General features: G+C 41.5%; 1 protein-coding gene across 1 annotated transcript in view; it reads right to left on the bottom strand.

Annotated features, from left to right (window-relative positions):
* LOC146569793 (synaptotagmin-7-like) overlaps positions 1 to 18,320 on the bottom strand; it is a 53,738-nt gene that overhangs the window by 12,369 nt on the left and 23,049 nt on the right. The window contains exon 2 of the mRNA XM_085282344.1: positions 4,343 to 4,446. Within this exon, the coding sequence (XP_085138470.1) occupies positions 4,343 to 4,446 (104 nt within the window). The remainder of the gene's footprint in view (positions 1 to 4,342; positions 4,447 to 18,320) is intronic.

Below are 18,320 nucleotides of genomic sequence, written 5' to 3' on the forward strand. Positions count from 1 at the left end.
TTGTGCACATGTTTCTCATCAGCTCATCAAGGATGCAGTATTAAAGACCGGCTCAAGCGGAATTGTTGCCTCTTCGTTGGTGGTAATCAGGGTTTGTAGTGGTTTCTCACGGTTCCGTTCTCCATGAAATTCCTAACCTTGCTTTCTGTTCTGTTTCTCTGGTGAGTTGCCTGGTGCGAAGACAGCTGGAAACACGTCTCTGAATTTCCTTGCCCTGTGGAAAGTTTCTGGACCACTCCTTCAAACTCGGTTCACCTGCGCTCTCATGCTGGTTTCCTCCTGCTGAGGGAAAAATGCTTTCCAGTTTCTAATCTGCCTGCCCATTTTCCACCCCATACTCTCCCCTCCAAGCTCCAAGCTTTAAGGAGGCAACTTTCCTGTCCAAATATACTGTTCAGTTGTTTCTTGTCCCTGAATCCTGGATTTGGCTCCATATTTATTGGCATTATGACAAAACATAATGGAGGGTTTAATGTAATGACTGAGATCTTGAATTTGGTTGAAGATGTAGGCTTACCAGACACGATTAGGTACTCATTTGTTTTCCTTCAGAACTATTCTTCATTGCATAGATTAAACAAGGGGCTGGAAACAGTCCTCAAAGGTGCTTTACTGGTTTGAGATCTGGTGACTGCAGGCCATTAGAGTACTGCTATGTTCAGGAAACTAGCTTGAGATTATCTGAGCCTTGTGACATGGTGTGTTATTTTAAAAAGATGGGTACACGGTCTTGGCATGGTCAGCAACAGTACTCAGGTAGTTTCCACTCAGGGACCCAGAGTGAGCCATGAAAATATATTGCACACCATTAGACAATGACCAGCCTGCACAGTTTCTATAAGGCAGGATGGATCCATGCTTTCATGGTGTTTTTTGCCTAATTCTGACCCTACCATCTGAATGTTAAAGGACCAATTAAGACTCATCATATCAGGACATTTTTCTTTTCAATATTCAATATTTTATTTTGTTTTTTTGCACCTGTATGAATTGTAGTCATTGGTGCCCAGTGTGGTCTGCTGTGGCTGTAGCCAATCTGCTTCATGACTTGACGTGCTATGATTTCAGAGATGCTCTTCTGCAAACCTTTATAACAAGAGAGTTGAGTTCCTGTTAGCTTCCTTTCAGCTTGGAGCAGTCAGGCCATTTTCCTCTGACCTCTGTCATCGACAAGGTATTTTTGCCCAGAGATCTGCCGCTCACTGAACATTTTCTCTGTAGAGATGTTGGTGTGGGAAAATCCCAGCAGGTCATCATTTTCTGAAATACTCAGACCAGCCCATCTTGACCTTGTCTAAATGTATAAATGCACTGAGTTGCTGCCATGCCACTGGCATTAACAAGGATGTGAACAGGTAAACCTAAAAAAGGGGAGGTGAGTGTATTCCTCTTAGCCTTCTTTTCACAAATCAAATATTAGCTTAAAAGCCTGATTGTAATGTAAAATTACCCCATTTTTTAATTAAATCAAAGCCAGGTCCAATTAAAATAAATCAGTGATATTGGCTGCCTTCTTCTTTATTCTTGCTATTGTTAGAAAGCATGACATTTGCAAGAAGAAGAAAAAAGCTTTCTGTTTTATAGATGATAACATATCCAACATAGTGCTAGAAATAAGCTCCTGAAAACAATACAAATAAAAACTATAAAAAAAACAACTATAATAACTGTGGTGTGAGGACAGTTGCCCACGCAGGGTCATAAGGCCTAAAGATCGGCCCCCTATCCCAGCCCCCTGCTCCTCTGTGGCTGCTGCACAGCACTATCACAGGATGGAAATAAGATCCATTTACAGCAGTGCTCTGGAGAGGACCTAAGGGACTTTCCAAGGTAGTGGCAGCAGAACTACCTCCATCCACAGCAGAAAACTGGGAGTCATTCACTGCTCCATTTACTTTAAAGTGGAATATCAAATATAATGTGATGTTCCACTGAAGCAAACAATAGAAAGCCTGTGTTGTACCTCTGTTGCATTTCAGCACAGATCATTTCCTCCCTATATGTTGTAATGGCATCAAGAAGTAATCTAGATACAGTCACCTTGCTGGCGATACAAATGATATTATGTAGTGAGACATGTGGTGTGTGGAGCCTGTTGCAGTGCCAAATTCTGCCATCTGTGGACCAGTAAGTTTAACAGCAGCGTGATGGTGAGCTCAAATAAATAGGAGTTGGAGCCAACAATAAATGTGAAATAGGTGACCCGTGTTCCTCGGTTGTACAAGCACAGGATGAACCTGAAACCAATTAACTTTAGAGGCATGTGAATATAAAAAAATTAAAAAAAGAATCAGTCAGCCAAAGTGCCACCAGCCCATACCGCTCGGTCTGTCTAAAGAGTGGTTGCCTCCCTTTAATCAATCACATTTCATACCACATAATCACGATGACATGCCCCCTGTCAGAGGTCAGTCTTTTTGATCTGGTTCTTCCCATCGAGTGGACTGGTGCTGACGCTGTATCAGCACTCTTTAGAAATGCTGAGATGGTCATATTTAGGAGGTTAATTAGTACCCTACTACAGTGTTTATCAGCCTATTTCATCTAATGTACTCATACAGGCTGTCAGATGGACTCAACAACCCTTTCATCAACAGAACCTCATTAGAATTCATGTTAAAGTGGATGTGGATTACTTTCAGCTGTTTGCTTTTAGCGACAATATTGATCGGATTGTAAGCGAACTGTCTTAGCCATTTAACTATAAATACAACTAATACTCCATTAACAAGTGATCATAATATTTAGCAAACTATCTGAATGGTTTATCCATTAGTTTTAGCTCACAGTTTCATTGTTTTAGCTGTACTGTTAGCTAATGCCTTAACTAATAGCCACAGTTTAAGCTAGCTATGGTCATTCCTAAATCATTTATCTGTTCCTTTATGTTTTCTTTATTGTGATCCTTTTTGTTAGCTTATACCCATTCTTCTCAAAGCTGTTTAGTTCCACTCAATTGTTGAGTTAAATGTATTTTTGTGGCAAACACATGATAATGTTTCTATGAATCTCATAACCCATTTGGAAATCACTATAATGCTGCTTTTTACAGGGACTCCTTAGACTGAGAAAGGGCCTTGTCATTTTGCAAAAGTCTTTAAGTTGGTCCCATTGGATACATAGTTTCTTTCTAAACCTTTTACAGAGTACTTTCTATTGCATAATTGTTTGAGTTTTTAAAAAGCTGTATTATTCACAGGACAACAAAGAGTCAGTTCAAAGTCCATTCACTGCAAATATATGAATGTCTTATTTTTTATTGTTCAGTTAGAAACGATCTTATGATCCTGTCATCCTCTTCTGATAAACTTCTAGAAGAATCGATGAATAGCTGTTTAAAAAGTTAGATAAAATTAATTCTAATCCAGATACAGTGATTCAACTACTTACACACTAATTAATGATTAGCAGTTAATACAAAACACTGTAAAATCATTATTAATAATCCCGTTTTGGTTAGTGCTAAGAAAACTCAAAATAATGAGGCAAAATGAGTTTTCAAAACTTGTTTCCAAGAGTTTTGGCAACTCAAATTTGTTGTTAAGCTAATTACTATATTCCTGTGAGGTGAACAGTAAAATTATAGCTTCAGCAGCATATATTTCTACCATCAAAACAAGTTAGAAATGTTTGTGGAATTTAAAAAAAGTTCCAGTTCCAGTTAGTAATGTAAAATTTGCATTTACAACTTTCATTTCCTCTGTTATTTCCCACAGTAAATCAATCCACATATATACCTTGGCACAGATTTCAATGCCAGATGCAATCCTCCCATTTATCCAGGCTTATGACCAGCAAGGGCTGAATACTAGTGCGTGTACTGGAAAAGTTGGATTTGTGTTTCCTGTCACTTCTAAATCAGGGAACTTATGCTTGATTCGCTATCTTGCTAACCTCACAGGAATATTGTAATTAGACAATTAATGATAATAATAAGTAATTAACAAGAAAATTCAACTTGCTAGAAGTAAAGTCAACAATAACAGTCAAGTAGCGCTAGCTGTTAATAACAAGACTACTACTTGCAATGCTGTATTTGAATTGTCAGTCCACAATTAATCCGTCCACATAAATTGTTGCGTTCGAAATTTCTCAACTGCACAAAATATTTGCACAGACTTTCTTAATAGCTGCACACATTGTACTTTTTTGATGATGCTCTGAAATGTCTTTTTTTTGTAGCAAACCCACACTGTTTATTTAAGGCTCTCTGATTACTGAAGGATAATGGGGTGGCAACAAATGTGACTGGAAGCTACAGTGTGTGTGTGTGTGTGTGTGTGTGTGTGTGTGTGTGTGTGTGTGTGTGTGTGTGTGTGTGTGTGTGTGTGTGTAAACTCACCAGCTTGCGCTGACACCAACCACAGACGCCACAAAGAGCCACCAGCCAAACAGCACACACTGTCACTGCAAGGGAGACCAGGAACACACTGAGGGACACTGAGCCTGTGCACAAACACACACACATACAGGAGGGTGGAAAGAGATTTTTTTTTAAATGTGAGTGATGGTTTTTGGTACACACACAGATATTTTCTTCAACATGTGTAAAATAGAAACATGGAGGACATTGTACATCATGTTGTCAAAGGGTGCAACCCAAAAGAAAGCAGGGATTTCTCTCACCACGTTTAATTGAATAGCCGAGCAGAGCTCCCTTTTTTTCTTTTTTTTTTTTACATTCTCATAAAAACCTAAGAAATACAATCTCATCACCAGCCCTTTCATGCCGGAGCGTTTCAATACCTTTCCAATAAGGAGTGGAGCCAGGCATCACTCAGATGCACACACATCACTGTCACTGTGTCACAGCTTGTTAAGTGACAGTCTGAAAGTGGAGGGAGGAGGGGGAGAGAGGAGGAGGAGAGGAGAGGCTGACAATACAAGAGAGCTCATGATTTATGGGTATCGGTAGATGCCCAGCGAGAGAGGTGGCTCTGGAAGAGAGTCATAAAAAAACATCATCTATTGCTGCTCACATGTGTCTCAGTGTGTGACTGAGTCAGAATAGATTCACACATCAGCACTCTTGAGTTTTCAATTCCACATTCTCTCACATTTAAAACAACTGGATGGGCTTCACTTTGCAGCACGAGGACAGACGGCCTCACTGAGCTTTTCTTATCTGCGCTGCAGGAAAGATGGCTATGTGTTCAAATTCAGGATTTCTTTCTAACTGATTCTAAAACATACAGCGATAAATGGATGTCAGGATACATTTTCACACCCACAAGTGATAAACAATGACAAACAGGCAGGCTTTGGCTTTCAGTTACTGGGTTTGCCTTCCTCCCAGCTGCTGTCTTCTTTCCTTCCTTTGCTTGTCATAACTGCCCTTTCCATTAAGGATACACCAATATACCGGCCAGACGTGGGGCCGGTACTGGCCGTAGGCCTACAGGCAAATGCGATGGCATTAAGTAATGGCAGTGGTGTTGCATTAATTTTTGTGCCGGCCTAACGATTAAAGACAGTGGGATGAAGATGTCATGGTAGCTTTTCGTTGATTTAGGCGATTAAAATCTTAGGCATTGTATTAGAGTTTGACGTTTTGGATTAAAGTTATCCTCTGATTTCACTATACTCTGATTTCATTACTATTCTAGCAATTTTCAGCCTTGTTTCTTGCTTGATTAGTTTTATCGTTGCACTGTGATATCTGGTCCCTGTTTGTGTCACGCTCTGAGTTGGAGATTGTTATTCATCCCTCTATCTCGTCACGTCTGGATTATTGTAATTCGTTGTTTACTCATCTTAACAAAACGTCCTTGGAGCATCTGCGGGTTGCCTTCTAGGTACTCGCATGACACAGCGCTGCTAATTCAGCTGCAGAGACTCTCCATCAACTCCAGACTTTTTTTTTCTTTTAGAGTTTTGCGTGGACAAGCACAAGAACTTTACATCCATGCATTGCCAGGAGGTCTCTGAGGTCATGTGATCAGGCTCAAAACTAGACAGAGATTTTGCAACACTGGAAAGCTCTCTCACTGAGACCTTTGGACGTGGCGATGGCTTTTCAAAGGCAATTTAAACTTGCCTTTCTGCATGGTGGTATAGCAGGTAGTTTTTTTGTAGTGTAGTGCTTTACACATTTGCCTAACAAGCAAAAAAAAAATCACAGCTTCAATCCTGGGAGACGACACGCTTTTCTGGAATGCATCGGCCCAGGAGTGAGTTCCGAGGTATCTGGAATGTGGCAATAGTCCCGTCTTCTCTTTGTCTGCTGTTAAAGTGTCTGTTATGCCTTCCTCTGTGAACTTGTGCACCTTTGGCTTCAATAAAAGGTTTTTTATTGTTATTTACATCCCACGTCCTGCATTTGGGTCCATCCTTCAGCACTCCACACATCAACTCCTTTCACAGAAGAGTTAAACGACTTCAAAACAGTCGAATTACTTCTTTATAACAAAGATGTCTTTGTGACCCTGACATAAAAGAGCCAAAATAAAGAGCCAAAAAGTATTTTAAACCTTGGCATCAGCCCATAATTTACCATCACTGCATCCTTACTTTTCATCTCCCTTCTCTGTCACATCTTTTGCCTTATTGTCCACCTTGCCATCTCCTCGGGGAACTGACGTGACTAGAAAGGAGTAATAGTGGCAGGTGATATTTCATAGGGAAAGTCTGAATGGGATCTCCATTTTATTCGCGCTTTCCCTCAACCTGAACCGCTGTTTTCAAGTCACTGAGACACCCGAGGCCACTTCAGAAAAGAGAGAGCAAACTCAACCACACAAGCATTGCCACACACGGAGTCTTTGTGGGACAAAGGATGGTTATTTTGTCTTATAACATTTTATTTTGGGGTGCAAAAGAATCATTTAGTTTGCGCATTAGAAAAAAAAAACCTTGAACCCTGGATGGGGAAATATAGGCAACACAGACTGTGCATCCCTTATAAAAATAAATAAATAAATAACAAGTAATGTCGTCCTTTTATTTTTCCTTTATCAATGTTCCTGCTGACTGTCCTCATTTCAGCTAAGCAAACAACCTAAAATGAGGAATAGTGTTGCCAGGTCCTTCTTTTTACCTGCCAATAGCTGGTTTGTGTTAGCCACCTTAGACTCTCAACAGGAGCCAGTAAATTATATCATTTATTACAGTTTAAATGCTTGTTTACCGGTGTGTCTGTCGATCCGCTTTTAAATATGTCCCTGCACCATTGTGACCAGCTAATGATTTGTGTACTCTGTGGAGCTTTCCTAGAAACAAGATTTGGCTTACATTCAGTGCTTTCTAAACAAAATGTCGGCATCCTTGACTTTTAACACAATGAACCTATTTCACACAGCGCCACATTTAATTTCATTATGTAGCAATAATAATGTTTTTTGCATTTCTTGTCAAGTTCTTACCACTCTTAGATCAGCTGTAAACTGAGAAAACAATAAACGCACAAAAAGCCTCAACCACGCAACTCCTTCAGCAGCTCTGTGTCGTGAGCTGCTTGCAGATGTTTCTGTGGATTTTCAGACTATAGCGACAGAAAGAATACGTGTCTTAACCGGCGCCAGCGGGAACTGAACTTTGCTCTGTGTGGCTGATGGAAACCTGCTTTTACACCTGTATCGCCTGCAAGATAAGAATCCTAAACATCTCAAACATTAGACACTACCTGAGTTTATCTCCTGATTACAGAGACTGACCCAGACTGGAAAAAAAGGCACAATCCAGCTCGACTGAACATGCACTGATTGTACAGATACAGTAGATATAATCAGCATAATAGTCTTTATCCATCCATCTGTCTTTATCAACAGACGGGCTACTAATGGTAAAGAAGAGCAAACATGCCCCTCTGAGCATGAGAGGGTCAGTGAAACGCACCCATATCCTGAATGATGATTATCTCTATTCATAGCGGTTTGAAAATAGATGCCATGTACTCTGCTACTGTATATTCACAGAGAAGTCAATAAAGCAGAGTCCATTAGATGCTATGACATCAGCGAAGGGAGTGATAGATCTTAAATAAGGAGAGCTGAACTAGTGTCCAGCTACGGCTTGTGGTAGCTGCAGAGCTAAGTGGCTCTCTGATGGCTGTTTTGAACTGTGGAAGAGGTTGGAGACTCAGGTGGATCTGTGAAAGCCAGCAGCTGATGTAGGGTCCTGTATTCTCTCTGAAGGTCGGAGGGTGTGGGGGGGGGTGTGCTTTATGAGCTGTGTCAGTCATGAGAGCTAAGGGAGTAAAAAGCTTCCAACTAAAACGCAGTCCAAAGAGGCCATGCTACTGCTCTCAGTAATGGACAGCTGACTTCTGCTTTCCACTTCATGGGATATGTGCTCCTTTTTTGGGAAACACTATAGACAGCTATAGCATGCAGGCTGAGGGATGACGAGAAGGAAATGCACTGCTTCTGCAGTATTATGAAGATATGCAAATCTTCAGCGCCACGGCTGTGGAGGAAAAAGAAGCATCATTAGAGTAAGAGAAGCCCGAACAACACGCAGCTATCACAGCACTCAGGAAATTCAATTTATCTTTCCCCGTGAACACTACAAAACTTTTAGCCTGAAATCCTCGAGCAGGTGATACATTAGCGAGGTGGAAGATAAAACTTGTATGCCGGAGCTGAAATAAGGTTTCCACTTGAAGTTAAACGAGGGCAGCAAACATAAAATGCAATCTTTACCATATGTAACCAAGTAACGAAAGAAAGGACCCTTTTTAAATGAAGGCTGGTGGAAAATGGCACCACTCAGTAAAAACTGACAAGTGAGCTAAACGAGCCATTGAACCCTTTGATCAGAAGCTTTTAGAAGTCAGAGCACTCTTGAACTTGAAAGTCGCTTGTTTGCTTGAGATTTCAGTGGCGATCGCTTTTTATATGTACATAAAAGAGAAAATAAATGGCACTACATACTGGTGTGAGTGGTGACGGTGATGTTGTAAATGAGCCTGCAATAAAAAACCCTTTCAGGACAACAAAGCGCTTCGTGTAGGAGGTTAAATGTGGACGGCTAACGAGAACTTGCAGGAAATATCAAAGCGCAGACTCTTTTGCATAGAGTGTATGGCTAGCAGCATTGAGGGATAAAATGCACGTAGGAGATCTGGTGCACATGAAGTGAGGTAAGCCAGGCAGAAAGGGACCAATCCTCGGGGGGGGAGAGAAGAAATTGCTCATTGGACAGGCGGAACTGGAGCAGCATCCAGTCAGCAAAGCTGCCATACCTCATCTTTATGTACTGACTGAGGTGGAGAGGCCAGTGCCTTAGAAGCTCTAGGTGAAAAGCTCATAGCCTAATTGCCACTTGAGCCTGGGCTCTGCCCTCTTTATATCCACTGAGCTGCGGGGTAATCCTTAGATGTCACTCAGATGTCTTCACAGTCTGTCCCCTCTGAGGCAGAATCTGTGCGTAACAGCAGAAATGGTATTTACCTCCAGGTATATTGTAATACTGAGCATTTCAATTTGCTTCTATCTACCTTCTGGCTCAATTCGGAGCTCAGATAATTTCCAATGTTTGCAGCTGGCGTCTCAAGACAAAAGGCTAGATGTCAGTAAACAGCGCATGCATACGAAGGCACACAAAATAAATATTTCGCCTTTTGCTCAGTTGCACAAAATAATTTGAGTGGGAAGAGTCTAAAAAACATTCAGCAGACGAGATGTGGATATAATGAAAAATGATTGCAGTTCCAGGTAAATAATGCAGTTGATGAGGTGACATTTAACACAGTGAGCACAGAGCTGGATGCTGGAAATGCTGCAGAGTGCTCAAAGAATGACCTGCTGTTTTGGCATGTTTCATCACATTATTGTAAAGCCAGGCAGTCTGGCGAGGCTCAATAGGTATTTGCTCGCGAAAGAACGCCACTTCAAATAGGACGGACGGAAGATTATTGACAGTTCTATCCTTCTTGCAGACAACAATGTGAGCCGGTTGGTGGGTGCATATTGGTATTTGATTCAAAAAACAAAGCAGCTCTTCTGGAAATGTCAAATATCTCCTAATCGTTCCTTTTTTGGAAAAATCCTTTCTGAATTAATTTTCTGCCCCAAAGTCGTGTCATTTTATATCAACAGCACTTGGTTTAAAAGAAGTGTTTTCAGGGTTTTGGTACCTGGACCCTGGACTCTTGCTTCTCAGGTGTCAATGCTTTCCATCCCTTTATGTTAGCATGCGGTGATGATAACTGTGCAAAACCATACCAGACAGCATAATGTAAATCCCAATTCACAGTGAAACCTGGAGCCCCATGTGCTGCAATCACTGGGATGTGTAAAGTAACCAGTGAAGTTGTGACAGGTGGCGAGCACCTGTGGTTAGAGTGTCTCTTGCATCCGCTGTAGGCTACAGGGACTTGTGCCGGTTTTCTGTCCATATATGCTCTCAGTGGCTCAGCTGCAACACTGTTGTGCCATGACAGAGCCTGTTTCACAGCAAGAGGACAGCCGCCTACGTCTGTCTTAGATGAAGGGTAAGCACAGTGACAATCTGAGCTGGAGTTTGACCAACAAAGCATCACGTGGCACATGCCTGGTGTCACCTATAATGCCACCATCACCCTATTAGCACCTCTGACAGTGAACGGATGAATCAACCATAAAATCCAACAAAATCTGGGCAGTAGGGGTGTAAAATGAGCTGCAGCTATGATAGAATGTTTAAATATTTATAAGGGAATGAAATAAAGTTCTCAGTCTGCCATATAGCTGTTATATAAAATATCATTTAAAGTTAGACTGTGGAGTTTACTTGTCAACAAACTTATATTTACATCAACTGTTACCAATACACATAATACGTGTATCCCTGAGGCAAAGATCTGGACATCTCATATCATGGATAATCTTAATTTTAGTATATGATCTGCTTTTATGAGAAATCATGTTCTTAGCATCTGGGTTTTTCCAAGGGTAGCTGGATAGGCAGAGACCACCCTCATTAACTTCTGATGCACACCCAGTCATTTTGTTCTATAAGCAGGCCTGAAATGTGGCAGAAGCCACTCCTTATATAAAAGAACTTCAAAGCTTGCTCCTAGACTTGCAAAGGGTAAAGAGTTAATATTTTTGAAACCAGCCTCAAATGCCCATTAAAAGAACTGCAGCTTTTGGCCCTTGGCAATGGCAGTTTTATTTATATAGCACATTTCATTGCATGGCCCTTTTTTCATTTTTCAGCCTCGTGGTTGCCGACCGGTGCATCGCTGCATTTTTTTGACACATTACCAACATCTATAGATTAATCCAACAGTGTGACACCTGCGTAGTAATGTGTATTATGTCAAAAGAGCACTCACATGTGTGTCCCCATGAGGATGCCCAAGACAAATAGCTCTAAAGCTCCACTAGAATCCCCAAATCTTATGAGGTAGTGTTAAATACAACAGAAGGAATCTGTATGTATGTATTTATCCTTTGGCAAAATAATACAATAACTCAATAATACAAATGGTTTTCTTATCTACTGTATGCTACTAGTAAATACTCACAAGTGTCGGTGATAAATAAGCAGCAGCCTGCTCATGGACAGATGCTCACAGAATAGACTGACAGCTTAACTTCTGTGTGGTAAATATGCCTGTAATAAACTGTCAGAATAACAGCTGAATCTTTCTGTATATATAATTTGTTACACTTTTGGCTGCACATTGTTCTTTGGATTATCATTTTGTTAAAGCCCACACTACCCTGTAGGAAACAGTGTGCTATCAATAAATTATATATTTGTATTTTAACTCCACACACTGATTTATAACATTTCTTCTTTCTCCTTGTTGTTGTGATCTCACCGAGGGGTTAATGAATATTATCTACTTCTAATTTTGATTGGACGAGTGATAAAGTTGACATTCAGCTTACATCCATTTCTTCTGTCTTTGATAAGGACTTTATCCTGTCTGCACGGTCTGATCTATCACGTAATCTATCAGTGTGTCTGCTATAATTTCTCCCCCAGCTCAGCCTCAGAAAGACTGAATTAACTGGTCAGATTGAAATGAATGGTTTTCATATGTAAGTCTCAAAGACGCTCTCTTTGAGAAGGCAGACTTGTGTTTGTAAGTGTGCGTCTGCCTCGCATCAAACGCACATTAATAATGGATTACAGTTGTTTGTTGAAGGATGCCTGAAAAAACAAAAACACTACTTAAAAGGAGGTTAACTCATCTGCCTGCTTGGACTGCAATTTATCATTTAATCATTTCTTTAATTATTTCATTTTCTCATTAATTTACCTCTTTACCTGATGCTCCTCAGGTCAGATTAACCATCACGCCTTCCTCAGACTTGACCACTCTCCTCTCTTTTAAATACTCTTCGCACTTTTCCCCTCCTGGGTGTCATTTTGGGATAAATGACTGTTACGTACGGACAGACGCCTGGTCAAACCAAATGAGCTTCTCTTGGCTCCTAAGCTTGAGGATGTTATGGCTCCTTCACACCGTTACAAGCAACCTATTATTCACCAGTCCCACTGGTGCCCTTGAACGTATTGATTTAAGTCCTCGTGGTGGCTGTTGATACTCTGGAGGTGGACTAGTGTCCATCCCTGTAATGAGTGTCTGAGCTTTAAACTAAGTCAACCATGACTACCATTATTCTAGGTTGAAGGGCATTAAATTGCCTCTATATACCCTATGCTATTTGTTCTAAGAAGGGTCAGGGCTCACAATAAACAGTTTATTGAATTGTTTGATACACTTTTCCCCTGGTGTCTCCATTTTTTCCCACATTTTCCTTATTACTCAGGCTGCGAACTTGTTAAAGGAGACCTATTATGTCCATTTCCAGCTGTAGAAGAATCTCATTGTTGGAGTTTTACACGATTGCCAGGTTTTATTTATCCTATATGAGCCCTCCTGCTCAGCCTATCCTGTTCTTTTAGCTCCTCTCAGTTTAAGGCCACCCTCCCTTTAAGTAAACTATCCTTTTCTTTTTTTGGCCCGCCAAAACAAAAGGTTTGAACGGCATGTGGCTGGTTCTCATAGTTAGAGCTGTATGTCTAAGATTACCACATTAGTCTATGTTATTATGTATGACATAAGTTCATTTATCATAAACAAATTATATCTGGGAATCCACTGACTATTGTCTCCCTGGCCTGGGGAGCCGATAGCTATCAGCTAGGTTTTAGCTGATAGGAGAAGCACCCAGTTTGGTTTTCTCCTGCCATAGTCCATCTGCTTCAAGGTTCAATGTGTTGTGTATACACTGGTTGTTAGTTGGCTTACTGTTGCCTTCCTACCAGCTTGAAGCAGATTGGCCTTTCTGAACTGCTGCTCACTCGATAGTTTCTCTTCTTAGGACCATTCTCTGTAAAACCTAGAAATGGTTGTGGGGGAAAAATCCCAGAAGATCAGAAGTTTCTGAAATAATCAGACCAGTCCATTTACCATCAAAAACCATGCCACACTCAAAGTCACTTGAATCACCTTTCTTGCCCATTCTGATGCTCAGTTTGATCTTCAGCAGGTTATCTTGATGTTTACATGTCTAAAATGACATTAATTTACATTAATAAGCCATTGAACAGGTATACTTAATAGAGTAGCTGGTGACTATCTGGTTATAGAGGTTCAAGGCAAAGATTCAAAATCCTTATTAGTCAATGATCCACAGAGGTCACTAAAATAGAAAATTCTTCTTGTCCTTGTGTTTACTTTCTCATATGCACCACTGAGAAGCTTTTCATTTAAATGAATCTTGTAATCTCGTGTCCAGTTCCCCTTAATGTATTCACCCTGTGATCCCACTGAATATTTAGCTCTTGCAGTTGGTTAATGTTATGTTTACATCACAGCAGTAAACACTGGTTAATCCATTCCTTATATTTTTATCAGGGCCTTCTTTGGCTGTGGTGAGGCTTAAAAGAGCCACCATCCTTCAAAGTCTTCCAATGCTGTGTGCATTACTACAGATATGTTTACATAACGTGGAGAAATGCAAAGCGTGACGGAGCTGCTGTGCCTGGTTACTGCATGGTTGTACACAGTCGCTGCCACCGGTACAGCCCTTTTAATTTTTTCCCTCACATTTTCTTTTATTTTTTTCCAATAGTCATCGTCATCAAAGCTCAAAATGGTTATAGTCTTTAGCGCCAAACATTTTTCCTGGCTCCTCTGACTTCCTACGCCTACTCGACGTTCACTTTTTACCACCTTCTTCTCTGTGTGCCTCTCCTGTAACTTCTAATTTATAGCTGCATCGCTTTTCACCATCTGTGTTGAAAGTTGTTTTTTAGCCGAAGCCCTCCTAAAAATGCGCACATGTGCTCAAAGCTGCACGCACCAACACGCACACATATTCTTCCACTTGACACAGCTTAAGCACAATGACATGAGTGGGAACGCATGCACTTTAGGGATGTGAAGAAACCAAGAAAAGTGGAGAGAGAACAGTGCAGGAAAAAGCAGAGTGGGAGTGAGGGAAGAGAGATTCAACTGTAATGCTATTGAGAAGCAATTTGTGAAGCTTGTGCATATGCATGCAGGCCTACAGTCCCCATCTGCCCACATCATCAGCTCACTGCTGGTGACATCAACCAAGACAAAGAGGTTTCGGATGCTCCAGATGTATTATGTGGGTGGTATTATAAAATCTAATCCAAGTCAAAGTCAATTGTATTTGCCTAAGGATACCAAGTTGCATGCATTCGTGGCATGTGTTTGTATGCGTGCACGCGTGCGTGTGTGTGTATGCGCTATTTTTTAATCGATGTCTAACTTCCTGCACTACACTTACATGAAAAAATATTAGCCTAAATATTCTCTGTCTTTCAAAAGTGGGAAAACAATTATTGAGGGTGTAATTAAAGTATTGGCAGGACAAGTGCAACTTTAATTGAATGACAGCTAAATGACAGCTAAATGACAGTGAAGCGGCCTAGACTCCGCGTATCCGTTATGGTTTATATAAAATCTCATCAAACTACACAATGAGCTCGGCTTAAGGCATTCACACGACTATTCTCGTCCCAGACGGTCACACATCTACAGAGCAAAGTTCATATGAAAATGCCAGACAGACTCCATTTGTCATAAATGAATTAATTTTGATTCATGGCTACCTGGAGGGCGCTACCTTTGCCTTCTTCATTCAATTAAAGGCTGCTTGTAAAACGCACTTTATTACCTGTCTGGACAGACTTGGCAGTAAAATCCCAGAACCTTCCTTAGCTTCTAGCTAGAGGTTAAAGTATTGACTCGGCCACAACCCAGCCAAAGTCATCTCCCTTTAGACTCCATAAAAAAGCCACTAAAACGCGAACCTTAAGTGACCCGATGCCAGCCTTGCGTGTGTGTCTTTCTGTACGTCCACCTTAAATGTAGGTCTTTCTGCAAGTGGCGTTCCCTTTCCACTGAGTCAAAACCTCACGCTGATAACCTCAGCTGGTGCAATGAGTGATCACCCTGCCTCTCCTGTGACCGCAATGTTCTCGGCGGCTGGTGTCAGGAGCGCTGACAACAGGAGGATGTGCAAGTGTGCGACAGCTAAGTGAGACGGAGTGAAAGGTTCGTTTAGAGGAAAAATAAATGGGTCCGGTGTCTTTGTATGTGCAACAGGCAGCCAAGCTGTAATTTACACTGTCATAGGAGCACAAAGGGAGAACAGGCCAACACCACTATAGGGTGCATTATATTTGTTCAGTGACTTCTGCTCTCATCTGATGGAACGGAGAATTCCCAGGTGACCTTTCTCGTCAGAGGCCTGTGCATTAATGGTTAAGCTCCACTACGGCCCGACTGATCCTGTTCTCTACACTGTTGCGAAATGTGCGGAGGCCCGAGGGACAGCACTGCATTGGCTTTGTGTCAGGAGAAGATTTAAATACCCCTCTGCATTTAGATTCCAGCTGGAGTGACACCACAGAAAATAACCCTCATTAGCATCAGGCAATGTCAAAGGAAGGACAAATTAAAGTAATGAAATGTATCCTCTCTTAACGGCGACTCTTTAATGTATCTTCTTCCTCTGACTCAAAGCGGCTTTCTTCCAAAAAAAAAAGAAAAAAGAACACATTTGATAATTAATTATTTAAATGAGTGAAGTTTCACTTTTTTGGAGACAGACAGCTCTATATAAACATAATTTCATTTTCATAAGCACGGGGTCATCGAGGAAGGGCCTTCAGCGCTGCTGTCTGTTGCTTGACTGCTCATTGATGTGTTTGCTTGTAAAACTGTCAACAATTTACAGCTGGGTAGTACCCAGCAGACTGAGACTTATTGACGATGCCACGCAGCTGCTCGATGCGGCAGGCTACAGTCGAGCTCATGGGAAATATAGTTTTCCACAGCTTACCGGTCCTTGTGGCCTTCGCTTCTGCGGGGAGTGCTCTGTGATTTTTCCTTCCACATTAAGTCAATTATACAACACCTGAGGACACTTCAAGCCCAGCTCCACGTTGTAACAGCTTGTCTTAATTCTTCTTCACTAGCATATTAATACAAGCTGCTGTGACAATGCTTTACACTCACAAGGAGGGCCTGCTCCTGCAGTCAATACCACCTCTGTGTTACAGCTTGGGAGTGGCCATATTACTCGCAGTACTGTGCGTGTCACTATTTGTCCATCCATCCATCCATCCATTCGCCTCCGCTTATCCTTTTCAGGGTCGCGGGGGGCGCTGGAGCCTATCCCAGCTGTCATAGGGCGAAAGGCGGGGTACACCCTGGACAGGTCGCCAGTCTGTCGCAGGGCTAACACACAGGGACAGACAACCATTCACACTCACATTCACTCGCACATTCACACCTAGTGGCAATTTGGATTATCCAATTAACCTATCCCCACAAGCTGCATGTCTTTGGACGGTGGGAGGAAGCCGGAGTACCCGGAGAGAACCCACGCAAACACGGGGAGAACATGCAAACTCCACACAGAAAGACCCCGGCCTGATGGTGAAATTGAACTCAGGACCTTCTTGCTGTGAGGCAACAGTGCTAACCACTGTGCCACCGTGCTGCCCGTCACTATTTGTCATGTCAGCCAATACTGCAAAGTTTTCCATCTGGCTGGCAGGGGCAGCGGTGAACTAATGGCAGGCTTGGCTGTCATTAAGCAGAGCGATACACACCCAGAGCTCTCATATCTACTTGACATTATCACCCTAACATCATGACAAGGATGCCATTTGGCTAACTATTGCTGGCATAACTGAGGAAGAAAATAATAGAGGGAGTGTGAGTTCAGGCTGGAGAGGAATTAAGAGAGAGAGAAAGAGAAGAGATTTAAGTTATTACTGGAAATCACAGTAGACGTCTCTTCTGGCAGGGTAATAATGAGCAACACGGTATTTCCACCCGAAATATATAATTAAATGTGGAAAGCGGCAGTGCGCTGCTTTCCATCACTGTCTCAATTTACTTGAAACCCTCTTGAGAGCGCACAATGCTGAGCTGACCACATGTAAACTGAGTTGTCACAAACAATCTAACCGGCACTGCGGCGGTTATTTATTGTAATTGGAATGAAAAGCTAAAGCTCTGAACTAACCTGATCTAAGGATGATTAATTAAGTCGCTTCAAGGAGCTACAGTTCTCGTCATGCATAATGGGTCAGATGAAAAAAGAAAAGTTTAAAAAGAAACAAAAAAACAAGCGATGCTATCAAGGCAGACTCTCAGCCTCCATGAGGTCTGTTAGATCACTAAAAGGACAAACGGGACAGTTGTGTGATCTGTATGCAACGTGACCTTTAAGCCAATCGGGGGGGGGGGGCAGATTCCCGAAAGCCCCCAAAACAGATTTTTCTGTATCATTACTGTTTCTAAAAAAAGATCTCACTCCGCTGTGCTCCTTGGAATAGGAGCGGGTTCAGTCAGAGGACAGGTTTAACAGTGCTTGTGTCATGGTTTTAAATAAGGTAGTTTTTGCTCAGTTGAAATACACGCTGGATGGGCACACTGGATGAATTACAATGAAATTTAGAGCAAATATTCATGGTCCCCCCCGAGGAGGAGTGTAGGGACGCGCCAGCACTACTTTTTGTCTGATAAAATGAAAGTACACTAAAAAAAATATTCATGCCCAAACTGAATTTTAAGTAATTTAATTATATGTAAACTTTCCATATAATTTTGTTGCATGAAATCAATGCAAATTTAATAGAATCTGGTCAAATGAAATTAGTTGGTATGCTGGTATGCATTCAGTTCATACCAAGCGTATTTTCCTAATTTTTTTCCCCATGTACTTATAAATCAGTACTGAACACGTCACCAGTTTTCTAAGCAGATATTTTTCTATCGACGTGAAATTCTCACTAGATGTCGGAAACAACCCATCAAATCCATACATGCAAAGAAATCAAACCATAGATTATTACACATAGAATGTTTAATAATGAGAAATGGCACAGGG

Source organism: Mchenga conophoros, linkage group LG7 (genome assembly GCF_057382185.1).
Source record: "Mchenga conophoros isolate Kocher_MC1m ecotype Shallow Benthic linkage group LG7, M_conophoros_male_GT1.1, whole genome shotgun sequence".
Lineage (NCBI taxonomy): Eukaryota > Metazoa > Chordata > Actinopteri > Cichliformes > Cichlidae > Mchenga > Mchenga conophoros.